The sequence below is a fragment of the Oncorhynchus clarkii genome, chromosome 4, assembly GCF_045791955.1.
Source record: "Oncorhynchus clarkii lewisi isolate Uvic-CL-2024 chromosome 4, UVic_Ocla_1.0, whole genome shotgun sequence".
In the NCBI taxonomy this organism is placed as follows: Eukaryota; Metazoa; Chordata; class Actinopteri; order Salmoniformes; family Salmonidae; genus Oncorhynchus; species Oncorhynchus clarkii.
This window is the reverse complement of record NC_092150.1, coordinates 35261571-35279554: the sequence shown is the minus strand read 5'-3', so window position 1 is coordinate 35279554 and position 17984 is coordinate 35261571. Positions and strand designations below refer to the sequence as shown.

Here is a 17984-nt window from a genome sequence, read left to right as displayed (position 1 = left end):
GATTGGTGGAAGTAATTCTTAGATTCACGGGAATGGCTAGGGGGTAAATGTTTGATTCAGGGCTCGTCCTTTATCCTCTGCCGTCTGCCCTCCTCTTTCCCTGTATGACTGATGGTTTCATACCAGCGATGTGAATTGGTCTGGTAGATTTCATCTACCATTTCTCCCATCTACTTTTTCAATTTCTGTGATGTATTACCATTTAGATTGAACTGGGCAGTATATGAGTAATTATGGGATGGATTCAGACTAGTCTATATTCAAATGACTGGCAGCCAAGTCCCTCCCTATCACTGCTTTATATATCTGCCAATCTCCTGAGAAGGGCTGTTACACTGTAACTGGTCACACACTAACTAACCTCTCTCTGTCCCCATTTCTCTATCACTATCCCACCCCTCTTCCTCGCTCTCCCATTCCCCCCCCAGGTATTCTTCCTCCAGTTCCCTACTGCCCTGCTATGTGGTGAGATCAGAAAGGCTTACGTGGAGTTCTGTAACATGAGTCGCGTTACCCTGTGTGGCCTGCGGGTGGCGTCCACGCACCCAGACTTTTTTACCTTTGGAAGCTCCTCCTTAGCCACACCTCTCACCCCCCTCAGCCCCACCTCTTTTGAAAACTGCTCCGCCTACAAGACCCTGGCCACACCCCCTGGCGCCACGCCCGGGTTTGTTGCTGCGGTGACACTGGTTTCAGAGGGGGACTTTGGGTCTGGGACACGGTTGAGGGGAGGAGGAGTGTCCGGTGCGGGTACGGGGGGTAAAGGGATAACGGAGATCCCTCTAGGAGAGGGGACACTAAAGCCTGGAGAATCTACCCAGCTGCCCATGTGGCTGAGAGGACCGGACCAGGAAGGAGTCCACGAGATCCACTTCCTGTTCTACTACGAGAGCGCCGAGAAGGGAGGCAAGATCAGGTAGGATATTCACTACACAAGCCAAGATCAGGTATGGGAGAGTTATTCAAGAACAAAGTATGAGCCTCCCGGGTGGCGCAGTGGTTAAGGGCGCTGCAGCGCCAGCTGTGCCACCAGAGACTCTGGGTTCGCGCCCAGGCTCTGTCGTAACTGGGGAGAAAAAGGGGTAAAATAAATAAAAAATTTAAAAAGATGATACGCACTGCGTACTGAAAGCCACATTAGACCAGCCATTGAAGCAGGGGAGTGAATCCAAGAGCGAAAGAGCAACCTTTCATAATCTGATAGGGCAGAGTGATTGCACATCCAGCCATCCAGAAATGGGAGAGAGCTGCCTGTTAATCAGGTAGAAGAGAGAGCAGGTAGGACCTTGGGGAAGCTTCCTGATGCAAGACATGAAACTAGAAACTATCTCATTATAAACAATTTTTTATAAAAGATTGAATGGAGCTGATAGAATCCTCAAAAAAAAGTTGCCTACGTTTGAAGTCTTCACACAAGACTACACAAGTTAAGACCAGGTGGAGGAAGAGAAGACTGGTATTCACTCATTAGTCAATACACATCGCACAAGCCAAATAGTGTAACACGAAAGCCCTAAGGGGAGAAAGTAGCTTTTTATATTCAGGTAGGGGAGAGGCATAGGGAGAGTTGAAGATTGTTCACTAATACACAAACCAAGGAGTGGAACATGAAAGAGATTTATCGTGTCTCTTCTCCAATTGTATTAAATTATAAAATATGATTTAAGTTAAAAAAACATTTTTTTGTCTATTTCAGTGGTAATTTTGAGTCTCTTTTATTAAGCATGACTACAACCTAGTGCTTCAAGTTGAATGAAATGTTTTAATTTCACATTTTAGAGCAAATATTCTGTTAGAGTGGTGGGTGTAATTAAGCAGTAGAGTCCTGGCCAAACTTAAACGCTGCCTGAAGCATATTAGGTATAATTTCAATACCGGTGTGTATTTCACTGCTTGTTGTCAGACGTCCTTGTCTTGTTGTGACCCATGTATATATCTTTTTTCTTTGTACATATTTTGTATATTTTAAACCTCAATTACAACATTTCAACAACCCGGTTTTTCTATGCTTTAGAACCGGAACCCCCAACAGAAGCTAGCCAGCTAACTAGCTAGTAGTCAGTTAGCCACTGCTAGCGGTCATCAGCTAACCTTAGCCCGGTCAACGCCTGCCAGTCTGCACAGCGAGATTCAACCCAGAGCATACCGGACTGCTTTTTCTACACCAAATCTCCATGTCTCTGGATTCCTACCGCAAGCTCTGAACCTTTTCACCTGGATCATCGTAGCTAGCTATCTGAGTGGCTACTCCTGGCTAACGTCTCTGTCCCGATGCAAGCACCAGTTAGCCTGGAACTAGCCTCGTACTAAAACCATCTCCCGGCTAGCTGAAGAGGTCCATCAGCCACTACTTGGGCTACCATACCTATTTTGCTAATTGGCCTGGACCCCCTTTACTGCCGACACAGAGCCCCGCTGATCCATCACGACTGGTCTACCGACGAAATCCGCCCGAGTGGGTTTCAACAGGTTCCTCTGTTGCAACGGCCCCTGAAGGGCCCATCCGCTAGCCTGCTAGCCGCGTCCCACTAGCTGTCTAGAGCATATAGGACTGTTAGCTGAAGAGATCCATCAGCCAATTTCTTGGGCTACAATACCTATTTTGCCAATTGGGCTACAATACCTATTTTGCCAATTGGCCTGGACCCTTTTACTGCCTATCCATCACGACTGGTCTGCCGACGTAACCATCCGCGGGGGCTACAACTGACTCTTCAGTCGCGACGTCCCCCTAAGGCTCTTCTGCTTGCCCCGGCCCGCTAGCTGTCTGAATCGCCGTGTCTCCAGCTCGCCTAGCTACTCACTGGTCCCTATGATAACTCGGCTACGCATGCCTCGCCCTAATGTCAATATGCCTTGTCCATTGCTGTTTTGTTTAGTGATTGACTTATTTCACTGTAGAGCCTCCAGCCCTGGTCAATATGCCTTAGCTAGCCCTTTTGTTCCACCTCCCACACATTCGGTTACCCCTCCTGGTTTAAATGGTGTCTCTAGAGACAACTTCTCTCATCGTCACTCAATACCTACGTTTACCTCCACTGTATTCACATCCTACCATACCATTGTCTGTACATTATGCCTTGAATCTATTCTTCCGCACCCAGAAACCGGCTCCTTTTACTCTCTGTTCCGAACGCGCTAGACGACCAGTTCTTATAGCCTTTAGTCGTACCCTTATCCTACTCCTCCTCTGTTCTTCTGTTGATGTAGAGATTTATCCAGGCCCTGCAGCGCCTAGCTCCACTCCCATTCCCCAGGCGCTCTCATTTGTTGACTTCAGTAACCGTATAAGCATTGGTTTCATGCATGTTAACATTAGAAGCCTCCTCCCTAAGTTTTTTTTCCCACTGCTTTAGCACACTCTGCCAACCCGGATGCCCTAGCAGTGTCTGAAGCCTGGCTTAGGAAGGCCACCAAAATTCTAGAAATTTCCATCCCTAACTACAACATTTTCCGACAAAATAGAACTGCCAAAGGGGGCGGAGTTGCAATCTACTGCAGAAAGAGCCTGCAGAGTTCTAACTATCCAGGTCTGTGCCCAAACAATTCAAGCTTCTACTTTTAATAATCCACCTTTCCAGAAACAAGTCTCTCACAATTGCCGCTTGTTATAGACCACCTTCAGCCCCCAGCTGTGCCCTGGACACCATATGTGAATTGATTGCCCCCCCATCTATCTTCAGAGCTCGTATTGTTAGGTGACCTAATCTGGGACATGCTTAACACCCTGGCTGTTCTACAATCTAAGCTAGATGCCCTCAATCTCACACAAATGATCAACCCCAAATCCGTAAACACGGGCACCCTCATAGATATCATCCTAAGCAACCTGCCCTCTAAATACACCTCTGTTGTCTTCAACCAGGGTCTCAGCGATCACTGCCTCATTGCCTGCGTCCGTAATGGGTCTGCGGTCAAACGACCACCCCTCATCACTCTCCAACGCTCCCTAAAACACTTCAGCGAGCAGGCCTTTCTCATTGACCTGGCCCGGGTATCCTGGAAGGATATTGTCCTCATTCCGTCAGTAGAGAATGCCTGGTGATTCTTTAAAAGTGCTTTTCTCACCATCTTAAATAAGCATGCCCCTTTCAAAAAATGTAGAACCATGAACAGATATAGCCCTTGGTTCACTCATGACCTGACTGCCCTTGACCAGCACAAAAACATCCTGTGGCGTACCGCATTAGCATCAAATATCCCGCGCGATATGCAACTTTTCAGGGAAGTTAGGAACCAATATACACAGGCAGTTAGGAAAGCTAAGGCTAGCATTTTTAAACAAATTTGCATCCTGTAGCACAAACTCCAAAAAGTTCTGGGACACTAAAGTCCATGGAGAACAAGAGCAGCTCCTCCCAGCTGCCCACTGCACTGATGCTAGGAAACACTGTCACTACCGATAAATACACGATAATTGAGAATTTCAGTAAGCATTTTTCTACAGCTGGCCATGCTTTCCACCTGGCTACCCCTACCCCGGTCAACAGCCCTGCACCCCCTACAGCAACTTGCCCAAGCCTCTCCATTTCTCCTTCCCCCAAATCCAGATAGCTGATGTTCTGAAAGAGTTGCAAAATCTGGACCCCTACAAATCAGCTGGGCTAGACAATATGGACCCTCTCTTTCTAAAATTATCCAACACAATTGTTGCAACCCTTATTACTAGCCTGTTCAACCTCTTTCGTATTGTCTGAGATCCCCAAAGATTGGAAAGCTGCCGTGATCATCCCCCTCTTCAAAGGTGGTGACACTCCAGCCCCAAACTGTTACATAACTATATATATTCTACCCTGCCTTTCTAAGGTCTTTGAAATCCAAGTTAAACAGATCACCGACCATTTCCAATTTCCCACCGTACCTATGCATTCTGGTTTCCGAGCTGGTCATGGGTGCACCTCAGCCACGCTCAGGGTCCTAAACGATATCATAACAGCCGTTTCTATCGACCTGGCCAAGGCTTTCGACTCTGTCAATAACCGCATTCTTATTGACAGACTCAACAGCCTTGGTTTTTCAAATGACTGCCTCACCTGGTTCATCAACTACTTCTCAGATAGAGTTCCGTGTGTCAAATCGGAGGGCCTATTGTCCGGACCTCTAGCAGTCACTATGGGGGTGCCACAGGTTCTTGAGCCGACTATTTTCTCTGTATACATCAATGATGCCGCTCTTGCTCCTGGTGATTCTCTGATCCACCTCTATGCTGTCGACACCATTCTGTGTACTTCTGGCCCTTCTTGGACATTGTGTTAATTAACCTCCAGACAAGCTACAATGCAATACAACACTCCTTCCCGTGGCCTCCAACTGCTCTTAAATGCAAGTAAAACTAAATGCCTGCTCTTCAACTGATCGCTGCCCGCACCTGCCCGCCAGTCCAGCTTCACCTACTCTGGACGGCTCGGACTTAGAATATGTGGACAACTACAAATACCTGGGTGTCTGGTTAGACTGTAAACTCTCCTTCCAGACTCGCATTAAGCATCTCCAATCCAAAATTAAATCTAGAATCAGCTTCCTATTTCGCACCACAGCATCCTTCACTCATGCTGCCAAACATACCCTCGTACAACTGACTATCCTACCGATCCTTGACTTCGTCGACGTAATTGACAAAATAGCCTCCAACACTCTACTCAGCAAATTGGATGCAGTCTATCACAGTGCCATCGGTTTGGTCTCCAAATCCCCATAAACAACCCACCACTGCGACCTGTATGCTCTCGTTGGTTGGCCCTCGCTTCATATTCATCGCCGAACCCACTGGTTCCAGGTCATCGATTAAGTGCGGCCTTATCTCAGCTCACTGGTCACCATAGCAGCACCCACCCTTAGCACGCGTTCCAGCAGGTTTATTTCACTGGTTACCCTCAAAGCCAATTCCTCCTTTGTCCGTCTTTCCTTCCAGTTCTCTGCTGCCAATGACGCACAAATTGCAAAAATCACTGAATCTGGGGACCCTTATCTCCCTCACTAGCTTTAAGCATCAGCTGTCAGAGCAGCTCACAGATCACTGCACCTGTACACCTGTACAGCCCACCTGTACTGTACATAGCGCATCTGTAATTAGTCCATCCAACTCACACATCCCCATATTGTTTTTTTTTGTTGCTCCTTTGCATCCCAGTATCTCTACTTGCACATTCATCTTCTGCACATCTATCACTCCAGTGTTTAATTGCTAAATTGTAATTACTTCACCACTACAGCCTGTTCATTGCCTTACCTCCCTAATCTTACCTAATTTTCACACACTGTACAGTGGGGAGAACAAGTATTTGATACACTGCCAATTTTGCAGGTTTTCCTACTTACAAAGCATGTAGAGGTCAGTAATCTTTATCCTAGGTACACTTCAACTGTGAGAGACGGAATCTAAAACAAAAATCCAGAAAATCACATTGTATGATTTTGAAGTAATTAATTTGCATTTTATTGCATGACAAGTATTTGATCACCTACCAACTAGTAAGAATTCCGGCTCTCACAGACCTGTTAGTTTTTCTTTAAGAAGCCCTCCTGTTCTCCACTCATTACCTGTGTTAACTGCACCTGTTTGAACTTGTGACCTGTCTAAAAGACACCTGTCCACACACCAACCTATCCACATGCAAGATTTCACCTCGTGAGGCATCAATGATTATGAGGAAGGTGAGGGATCAGCCCAGAACTACAAGGCAGGACCTGGTCAATGGCCTGAAGAGAGCTGGGACCACAGTCTCAAAGAAAACCATTAGTAACACACTACGCCGTCATGGATTAAAATCCTGCAGCGCACGCAAGGTCCCCCTGCTCAAGCCAGCTCATGTCCAGGGCCGTCTGAAGTTTGCCAATGACCAGCTGGATGATCCAGAGGAGGAATGGGAGAAGATCATGTGGTCTGATGAGACAAAAATAGAGCTTTTTGGTCTAAACTCCACTCGCCGTGTTTGGAGGAAGAAGAAGGATGAGTACAACCCCAAGAACACCATCCCAACCGTGAAGCATGGAGGTGGAAACATCATTATTTGGGGATGCTTTTCTGCAAAGGGGACAGGACGACTGCACCGTATTGAGGGGAGGATGGATGGGGCCATGTATCGCGAGATCTTGGCCAACAACCTCCTTCCCTCAGTAAGAGCATTGAAGATGGGTCGTGGCTGGGTCTACCAGCATGACGACCCGAAACACACAGCCAGGGCAACTAAGGAGTGGCTCCGTAAGAAGCATCTCAAGGTCCTGGAGTGGCATAGCCAGTCTCCAGACCTGAACCCAATAGAGGGATCTTTGGAGGGAGCTGAAAGTCCGTATTGCCCAGCAACAGCACCGAAACCTGAAGGATCTGGAGAAGGTCTGTATGGAGGAGTGGGCCAAAATCCCTACTGCAGTGTGTGCAAACCTGGTCAAGAACTACAGGAAACGTATGATCTCTGTAATTGCAAACAAATATTTCTGTACCAAATATTAAGGTCTGCTTTTCTGATGTATACTTATGTCATGCAATAAAATGCTAATTACTTAAAAATCATACAACGTGATTTTCTGGATTTTTGTTTTAGATTCCGTCTCACAGTTGAAGTGTACCTATGATAAAAAAAATTACAGACCTCTACATGCTTTGTAAGTAGGAAACACTGCAGATTTTGCAGGTTATCAAATACTTGTTCTCCCCACTGTATATAATGTTTTCTATTGTGTTATTGACTGTACGTTTGTTTATTCCACGTGTATCTCTGTGTCGCACGGCTTTGCTTTATCTTGGCCATGTTTCAGTTGTAAACTTGTTCTCAACTGGTTCAATAAAGGTGAAATAAAATAAAACATTTGCTCATTGGAGATCGAATGAGATCAAATTGGGGCACTTTTGAAAAGCCATATCATTCTACTTTAGAAAGTAATATATTTTTCTCTTAAAGGACCTTACAGAATGTGCCTGATCATCTGTTTAAATTAAATGGTTTACTTTTAACGTGGTTTCTGTAGTTTCAATTATGACGATTATGAGTTGGAAATGCATTACATGAACTCAATCTCTTTCCTCGTCTCTCGTTCCCTCCATCTAATTTCTGCTCTCCTTCTGTCACTCTACTCACGTTCTCTGCTTTCATCTCAAACCCCTTCCCCCTCTCTCCCCCTCCTTACCTCCCTCCCCCTCTCTCTCCTCCCCCCAGTCACAGGGTGTTGCGTCACACTGTATTTATTTGTGCGAGTCGTTCGCTGTCTGTTCGGGCCACAGCTTGTCGTAGTAACACACTACCTGAGGAGGAGGAGGAGAGGAACGGCAGCATGCTGGTCTTTGTTGACGTGGAGAACATCAATTCGGTGAGCTCCACAAGCGTGTGCACACAAGCATGCTATATATATATATATACACACACACACACACACACACACACACACACACACACACACACACACACACACATACTATTTCAGTCACACAATCGCAGTTAAGCTGATGTTTGATGGAACATTGTTACTCAAAGTTCTGTACAAGTATGCTGATGTGAAGATTTGAATGTTATGACAGACATTGCTGTTCATTGTGTTGACTTTAAATGCTGGTCGTTATGATACTTATTTGTGCTCTCTCTCTCTACAGAGCGAGGCTGGGGTGCGTGAGTTTCACATTGCACAGGTCTCTAGCAGCAGTAAACAGTGGAGACTACACAAGTGTATAAACCCAGCAGAAGACAAAGGTTTGTCCCTCTCTGCAGCCTCTCAGAAGGGACTACAAATAGTCTAACTAATTTACTGGATGACTAACATTTCGGTCTCAGATTTTGTTTTGTGCATTTCCATTCAAAGATGGTTGACTTAAGAAGTTTCAGTTTGTGGCGTTTCACTCTTTTCTCTCAATTCTTTCTCTGTGTCTTTCCGTCATTTCATTTGGAAGGATTTGATTTAGGTTTTTGTGTTGCTGAGGAATCTATCACTAGTTAGCCATGTGGCAGCAGCCAGACTGGCTTAGGAACGTTTCACTTCATCCACTGGATTGGTTTGATGTGTTGTGTTGTCTTGCATAGCTGTTAAGTTCATTAGATGCCTTTTGGTGGTTTGATCAGTGAGGTTTACTTGTTTGGAGGGGCTACCTTGATTTGGCTATCTAGTTTTACGGATTGACTGACCTTCATAATATGGTCTTTTACCAAATAGGGCTATCTTCTGTATACCACTCCTACCTTGTCACAACTGATTGGCTCAAACGCATTAAGGGGGAAGGAAATTCCACAAAATAGAGGGGCATTCTTCTTACCAAACCACATTAACCTTGTTCTGAACACCTCCAAAACAAAGGTAAGGGCAGAGAAAGCTTGTTGGACACTAAGAAAGCTTTGTTGTAGAGCATTTAACAAAACATCCGGGGAGGGGCCAGCTGAGTATAAGACTGTATCATCTGCATATAAATGGATGAGAGAGCTTCCTACTGCCTGAGCTATGTTGTTGATGTAAATTGAGAAGAGCGTGGGGCCTAGGATTGAGCCTTGGGGTACACCCTTGGTGACAGGCAGTGGCTGAGACAGCAGCTATTCTGACTTCATACACTGCACTCTTTGAGAGCGGTAGTTAGCAAACCAGGCCAAAGATCCCTCGGAGACACCAATACTCCTTAACCGGCCCACAAGAATGGAATGGTCTACCGTATCAAAAGCTTTGGTCAAGTCAATAAAAATAGCAGCACAACATTGCTTAGAATCAAGGGCAATGGTGACATTGAGGACTTTTGAGGTTGCAGTGACACATGCATAACCTGAGTGGAAACCAGATTGCATACCAGAGAGAATACTATAGACATCAAGAAAGCAAGTCAATTGATTATTGACAAGTTTTTCCAACACCTTTGGTAAACAGGGCAAAATAAAAATAGGCCTGTAACAGTTAGGATCAGCTTGATCTCCCCCTTTAAATAAAGGATGAACTGTGGCTGCCTTCCAAGAGATGAGGAAATGTTGGACAGGCAAGAAGGCATGGCTGAGTCAAATAGGAATCCTTACTTAATGAAGTGATTTAAATAGCTCAGCCATGTGTTTCTTGTCAGTAACAACCACATCATCAACATTAAGGGACATGGGCAGCTGTGAGGACGAGGGTTTATTCTCCAGGTCTTTAATCGTTTTCCAGAACTTCTTGGGGTTAGACCCACAGAGAGAGAGAGCTGCTCCTTAAAGTAACTAACTTTGGCCTTCCTGATAGTCTAAGTGCACTTATTTATCTTTTGCCTGAACGAGAGCCAGTCAGCCTGAGTGTATGCGTGTGCCGAGCCTTTCGCCAAATGCAATTCTTGAAGTGGAGTAACTGCCAGATCATTGTCGAGCCAGGGACTGAACCAGTTTTTAATTCTCATTTTCTTATTGGAGACGTGTTTGTAAACAATATCACTGAATATATCAAAAAGAAGGTTCTTCAACAGAAGGGATCAAGCTGATTGATTCCATACATGTTTACAGAGGCCAGGTCATAAAGGAAGGCTTACTCATTAAAGTTTTTAGCAAGCGTCTATGACAAACAAGACAGGTAGTTTCACTGAGCAGCCATTACGAACACAGGCTGTAAATCAGTGATCACTAAGGTCATTACAGAAAACACCAGACTGATACCTCTCAGGATTATTTGTGAGGATAACATCGAGGAGAGTAGCCTTTTCTGAGTGTTTTGAGTCATACCTTGTGGGATTGGTAATCTGAGGAAGATTTACGGAGTCCCATTGCTTTAGCACTTGGTCAAGTGGTTTAGGCATGTCCCGGGTTAGATCACCTAGCAGGAAAAATTCAGACTTAGTGTAAGGGGCCAAGAGAGGGCTTAGGGCATTTAGGGTACAGGCCGGTGCTGATAGAGGACAATAACACCCAGCAACAGTCAACAAAGAGCTATTTGAAATTTTAATGCTTAAAACCAGCAAATCAAATTGTTTGGGGACAGACTTGGTGAAGACAACCGAGCACTGAAGGTGATCCTTGGTAAAGATTGCCACACCTTTGGAAGATGTGTCTTGCCAAAAAAGTTTATAACCAGAAAGGTTAACATCAGTATTCAAAACTCTTTTTTTTAACCACGTCTCAGTATATCCAAAAACCTGTTTTGTTCGCGTTTTCTTCAGTAATCCACAGGCTCAAACGCAGTCAAAACAGGCATACAAAAAATCCAAATTGCATCCGTAAAGTTCATAGAAACATGTCAAACAATGTTTATATTCAATCCTCAGGTTGTTTTTAGCCTAAATGATCTATAATATTTCAACCGGACAATAACGTTGTCAATATAAAAGGTAAACAAGAAATGCACTCTCTCGGGATTGCGCATGAAAAAGCTCTGTGACACTCATTCAGACTGGTCTTACTCCCTCATTTATCAGAATACAAGCCTGAAACAATTTCTAGACTGACATCTAGTGGAAGGTATAGGAACTGCAATGTTAGTCATAAGTCAATGGATACTGTAATGGCATTGAATAGAACTACAAAACCAACAAAACAAACTACTTCTTGAATGGATTTTTCTCAGGTTTTCGCCTGCCAAATCAGTTCTGTTATACTCACAGACACTATTTTAACAGTTTTGGAAACTTTAGTGTTTTCTATCCAAATCTACCAGTTAAATGCATATCATATCTTCTGGGCCCGAGTAGCAGGCCGTTTAATTTGGGCATGCTTTTCATCCAAAATTCCGAATGCTGACCCCTACCCGAGAGAATGCCGCAACTGGATTTGACTTTTTTGAAGAAAAAAAAACTTTGGTGTAACGATCATCAAACAGACGCTGTATGATTTATCGTTAATTATGATAGATAAATGGCTGGTTCTATTTTTCCTTACACTGTAGGTTTATGTACTATGATGTGAAGCAGTCAAATTAGCGTGGTATAACCGTTTTCAATCTTTAATCCCAGAAAATGGGCATTAACTCAAAAAGCGTTGAGGCCTCGACGCCATCTTGTTTCTGGGGTAAAAGTACATTTGGCCAAACGTCCTCACCGGGTTTTGTCTTAGTCTTTTCCGTTTACGAGAAATGTCCATTTGGGGACGTTTTGTCCATTTGCCATAAGTTAGCCAGATTTCCAGTACAGCAGAACATTTTTCAAAAATTTAATCTTTTATAACACGGAAACCAAATGTCCGAGACTTCCCGGAAGACTGGTCCCTGGGGGATGACCTGGGTCCGTCGGCCTATTTTAATAACACCTGCGGATGTTTAAGGGACCGTACATTTGCAATATGGAGATCCTCATCTATCATATGGGAAATGCCACTCGCGTCCCTTATGTTGGTAATAAGCTTCTAGTGTTAACGTGCAGAAAACCCAGGCTTTTACGAGAGCAGAAATCAGTGAAGCAGACGTGCACATTTCTAGATATCATCAATAGTAATACAATCAAGGCATGGCAGAGGACAGGGAGAGCTCTGCGGTGTTGATTTATGACATTTGAATGTGCATTAGATGGCAACAAGATCATATTATACAGCAATTTCATCAGTTAACATGAATACAATGCCGGCGAGAGGTGGTTAGAATAGGATGGGAGGCCAAAAGTCTGTATAACCAATAGAGAGTCAGAGTCCCGAGTGTGGGAACAAACATGGTTGGGTAAAGAAAGTTCGTAGTCAACAAAGCATGCAGGAGGCAAAATGCACAAGAAAACAAATATAACGATTCGGGGCTAGCCATTGTAAGTTCAGAGTTACTCGCCCTGACAGTGCCTGTGTGCTGGAGGTGAGCAAAAGCTCGGGAGAGAGGGGGGAGTGTGGTGGGGGTACCTGTAACAGACGGGGCAACAACCAGGGCAGACTTTGAAAAGATCACCAGGTGGAATCCAAGCAGCAGTGCAGCAGGCAACTGGAGTAGGTGCCACACCCACTTAGGAAAAGCTTTTATTTCTGGAGGTAGATTTCTTGTATTAAAAAAAATGCCAGCAGATGGTCTCTGAACAGCAGGAGGGGGCTTCCATGCCCCTGGATTTGGATGGGGTAGCCTGCCATTTGTTGGGCTCATGCTTCGACACCTCTCACTTCACACCTCAGTGCTAATTGAAGTTGTATCTGGTCTGTCTCAGTTCCAGGTTGGATGGTGTCCTTGGTAGTATTAATCCTTCCAGGTACTTTTGTCCAAAATTAGGTTGTAGGTTTGGAGTTTTGATCTGGAGGGAAGGTTTTGCTGTGGGGGAGGTGCTTTGATAGTTGTTCTTAGAGGCTTTCTGAGCTACTGTAAGAATGCTGTTCAAGAGTGTTTGTTATAGTTCAGAGGGAGAAGAGACACCCTCTTGTTGTCATTCCAGACTGCAAACTCACCAGCAGAGAGAGAGGAAAGCTGTGCTTCAGAGCAACACGATGCAAACCCCTGCAAGGTAACATGATACGCATGCATGCACGCATCACACACACACATTACCAGCAATATCAGTCAATATGGAGAATCTCTTTTCTCTCTCATTCCTGTTTTTAACGTATGTTTTTCAGTTACCTTGAAGGCAGCAGAGAAATACACATTTGCAGACCTGAGCCTTGGGAATGAACTGGTATGTAGAGGAAACACATTGTTATCTGTGACTGTCAAGGCTGTCGTGTTAATGCTGTGAATGCATTATAAAAGAGGGAAAAAAACGATCAGCCTTTCCCTTCTCTATGTCTGGTGTCTCCTCTCTTCAGATCATCACCTCCACCACTCCATGTGCAGATTTCTTCTTCCGGAGGTGTCAGCCCTTGGAGTCTCTGAAACCTCCCGTTGCCATGGAGACACAGGGGAGACATTCCAGGAGTCAGGGGGTGGGGCATGGGGGCGGGGACAAGGATATAGCGGGCGTGGTCAGGAAGTGTAACGAGGTGGACCTCGACATCATCATCCTCTGGAAGGTAAAACCACAGAATTAAAGGGACTCTTACCATTAATAAACTCAGCAAAAAAATACATGTCCCTTTTTCAGGACCCTGTCTTTCAAAGATAATTTGTAAAAATCCAAATAACTTCACAGATCTTCATTGTAAAGGGTTTAAACACTGTTTCCCATGCTTGTTCAATGAACCATAAACAATTAATGAACATGCACCTGTGGAACATTGTTAAGACACTAACAGCTTACAGACTGCAGGCAATTAAGGTCACAGTTATGAGAACTTAGGACACAAAAGAGGCCTTTGTACTGACTCTGAAAAACACCAAAAGAAAGATGCCCAGGGTCCCTGCTCGTCTGCGTGATCGCGCCTTAGGCATGCTGCAATCCCTCCGTCAGTGCTCAGACTGTCCACAATAGGCTGAGAGAGGCTGGACTGAGTGCTTGTAGGCCTGTTGTAAGGCAGGTCCTCACCAGACATCACCGGCAACAGTGTCGCCTATGGGCACAAACTGCAGTGTCCAATGGAGGCGAGTTTTAGACCACTCCAGCCGACTCTTGGCATTGCGCATGGCGATCTTAGTCTTGTGTGCGGCTGCTCAGACATGAAAACCCATTTCATGAAGCTCCCGACAAACAGTTATTGTGCTGATGTTGCTTCCAGAGGAAGTTTGGAACTCTGTAGTGAGTGTTGCAACCGCGCTTCATCACTCGCCGCTCCTGTTCTGTGAGCTTGTTTGGCCTTCGACTTTGTGGCTGAGCCGTTGTTTCTCCTAGACATTTCAACTTCACAATAACAGCACTTACAGTTGACCAGGGAAGCTCTAGCAGGGCAGAAATTTGACGAACTGACTTGTTGGAAAGGTGGCGTCTTATGATTGTGCCACTTTGAAAGTCACTGAGTTCTTAAGTAAGGCCATTCTACTGCCAATGTTTGTCTATGGAGATTGCTGAAATATGGAGAGGCTGAAATAGCTGAATCCACTCATTTGAAGGGGTGTACATATGTTTTTGTATTTAGACTCTGCCCGGCAAGAATAAGGCAGACGTGTCCATATAGAGTTTAATTGGCTCATGGTCAGCACCACACATTAGAACACACAGGCTAGAAGTGAGCTTCATGTTACAATTAGGAATTGACTTGTGGTTCTGAAAGGTAAGAACCAGTATATATTGTTGTAAGCTATGCAGTAGGAACATCTACTCAGGAAAGAATCGCATAGCATTAGGGATGCCCTGATATGAAAGTATTGGCCGATACCGATATCCAGTATTTTCCTTGCGACCCCAAAAAATAACGATTCTGATACCAGCCTTTTAAGCATTCTGGTACTGTTAAATAGTTAACACACGGTAAAGGGTAAAGAGGCTCAGAGAGAATTCCACCGAGTACCTTTAAGTTTTAACCCCGCGGTTTATGTCGAGCAGGCGTTTCAATGCCTTGACCGAGGGTATCACGTCTGCTGCAGACGCAGTTGATTATCTTATGTCTCGAGTCAGTTGTTTGAATGGCGCTAGGAGTGTGTTCATGTTTCCAAGTTTCAATGGTATGTTCTCAAATGCCATTGAAATGGAAGCAGGAGTATGAGAACCAGCACATTCTTGAGCATGTAATACGGCTTTCCTCAGTACGAAATCCTCGTCAACCCACTGTGCTGTCAGACTTAGCATGCTCATGGGGCTGACATCGCTGGTCCAAATGTCAGTCGTTAAGCCAACATCATCCACGACAGAGAACGGTTGATTGTCAATGGCAATGCATTCAATTATCTAGGTGTTAATGGGTTTCGCCTTCGAGTTGTCTTGCTGAAATGTTCTTACTCTTTCAAATGACTGCTCAACTTGAACTTGTTTAGCTGTTTGAAGTGTGTTGTATTTTTAGTGCCGTCATTGTCATCTACTTACGTTATACGTATGCACATCAGCTTTGACATTGGTTTTGCACATCGCCTTTAAACTAGACATCAGGCCGATGTTGGCATTTTTAGTTAATATTGTCCAATTCCGATATGCTCACCGATTATATTGTGCAGGGATATACTGGTAGCCTAGTGGTTAGGGGGCGGCAGGTAGCCTAGTGGTTAGAGCATTGGACTAGTAACCGAAAGGTTGCAAGATGGAATCCCTGAGCTGACAAGGTACAAATCTGTCGTTCTGCCCCTGAACAAGGCAGTTAACCCACTGTTCCTAGGCCGTCATTGAAAATACGTATTTGTTCTTAACTGACTTGCCTCGATAAATAAAGGTAAAAAATAAAATTTTAAAAAACCATTCAAATAACAGTATAAACATCTCACAGGAGAGAGAACTTACTTTGACATGATTTATGGCCCTTGCTCTCAGGACTGGTGGCGCTCATATCTGTTCTTTTTCTGGTGCCATAGAGTCAAATCTCACTGCGCATGCAGGGCCGAGGACAGACTGAAACTTCTAGAATCTCGCACCATGGCTTAAAGATGCACTACTATGCAGGAGTCACGCCGCCATTTCCTGGTTGCTATAATAGTTTGCCTAATTCCAGTTTGTTTCAAAACAAGCAGGTATAGTGTGGAGAGTCATTGTACCATCGAAACCGCTGTGAAATATATTTTCCATAACCAAAAATATTTTATTTTCAGCTTTTTGAAACTGGTGTACAAAACAGAAGGTAAAATGCAAAAACTAAACTTAAGAACGGGAAGCATAAAAATATCGCGCATTGAACTTATCCTCCGCTTTTTTAGACTTGCTTTGAATGAGAATGACATATCTATAACTAATTTCTATGTGAAATTGGTCAGGTTGCCCAAAAAGTCAAGTATTGCAGCTTTAACAGTTGCGCAAACTATGAAAGCGCAGAGGTAAAGTGCGCATTACAGGCTATAGGGATTAACCATCTCTAAACAAGAACATCTGTTGCACAACACTCATGCATTCAATTCAATACAGGCCCTTATAAACAACATGCACATTGAGTATCTGAAATGTACATAAGCTCCAGCGGTACTATACAGCTTCAGTCACATGCGCAGCCTTTTTTACGTGCTCCATTGTTTAATTATGCATTAGTATAATGTACTCTTTATGTTAAGTTTTTACTGAGGTATTTGCTGCTGTTTTGTTTTTGGCATCAGGCCAATGATGTTGCTAATGTTTGTTGTTGTAGAAAGGCCTATGATAGCTGCTAATTTATTTGTTTGTTTACAGGCATTTGTTGTTGAGGACAACAAGCAGGTGATCCTAGAGGGACAGCTTCATGTGGCCCTACAGACCATCGACAAAGAGGCCTGCTCTTTGACACAGAAAGAGGTAAACGCATGTAACAATTGTAAACATTCAAATCACCATTTTGTTCTAACTGTGTAGTGTACACACAAGCTGAATAACTATACACACTCCTGGACTCCTTTGCATTGCGACTAAAGCACAAGCAAAACAAAGCGATCCGACTTCTTGGAGAACGCTACCTCTCTCTCATTCACTACCTAAAAGCCCCTATATCTCCCTGCCAGGAGTGTTTACTTGGCCACCTCCCAAACACCCTGTAAGCTGTGGGGCCAGGGTGACACTGGAAAGCTTGGTATGTCGGACTCAGGCCTGGTAGAGGTTTTTACAGGGTTAGTGTCTACTCTGACCTATGCTCCTCATGGGTTTATAGGCCAACATGAGTAAGGAAGGGTCTACTCTACACAGATGAGTGCTTAAGAGGCAGGCCCATGATTTGCTATCTCAAGGCTGAGTGGAGGATTTTCTTTGAATTGAACAAACTTTATTGATCCTCAGAGGTAAAATTCAATTGGTCACCACTAAACAGCATAGGAGACATACAGTAAGGGAGGCAATATACTGTACACAGATGCATCAACACATATACAATGCATTCGGAAAGTACAGACCCCTTGACTTTTTCCACATTTTGTCCCGTTACAGCCTTATTCTAAAATGGATTAAATAGTTGTTCCCTCATTAATCTACACAAAATGCACCATAAAGACAAAGCAAAAACAGGTTTTTAGATATTTTTGCAAAAACTGAAATATTACATAATTATTCAGAACGTTTACTCAGGACTTTGTTGAAGCACCTTTGGTACTGATTTACAGCCTCAAGTCTTCTTGGGTATGACTCTACAAGCTTGGCACACCTGCATTTTGAGAGTTTGTTCCATTATTCTCTGCAGATCCTCTCAAGCAATGTCAGG

At 44.3% G+C, this 17984-nt stretch overlaps 1 protein-coding gene across 2 annotated transcripts in view; it reads left to right on the top strand.

Annotated features, from left to right (window-relative positions):
- Positions 1-17984, top strand: part of LOC139406754 (trafficking protein particle complex subunit 8-like) — an 86359-nt gene that overhangs the window by 54767 nt on the left and 13608 nt on the right. For both annotated transcript variants that reach the window (XM_071149755.1, XM_071149754.1), the window contains 7 exons: positions 429-916; positions 8154-8304; positions 8585-8681; positions 13253-13321; positions 13434-13492; positions 13623-13826; positions 16991-17092. In XM_071149755.1, coding sequence (XP_071005856.1) covers positions 429-916; positions 8154-8304; positions 8585-8681; positions 13253-13321; positions 13434-13492; positions 13623-13826; positions 16991-17092 — 1170 coding nt within the window. The remainder of the gene's footprint in view (positions 1-428; positions 917-8153; positions 8305-8584; positions 8682-13252; positions 13322-13433; positions 13493-13622; positions 13827-16990; positions 17093-17984) is intronic.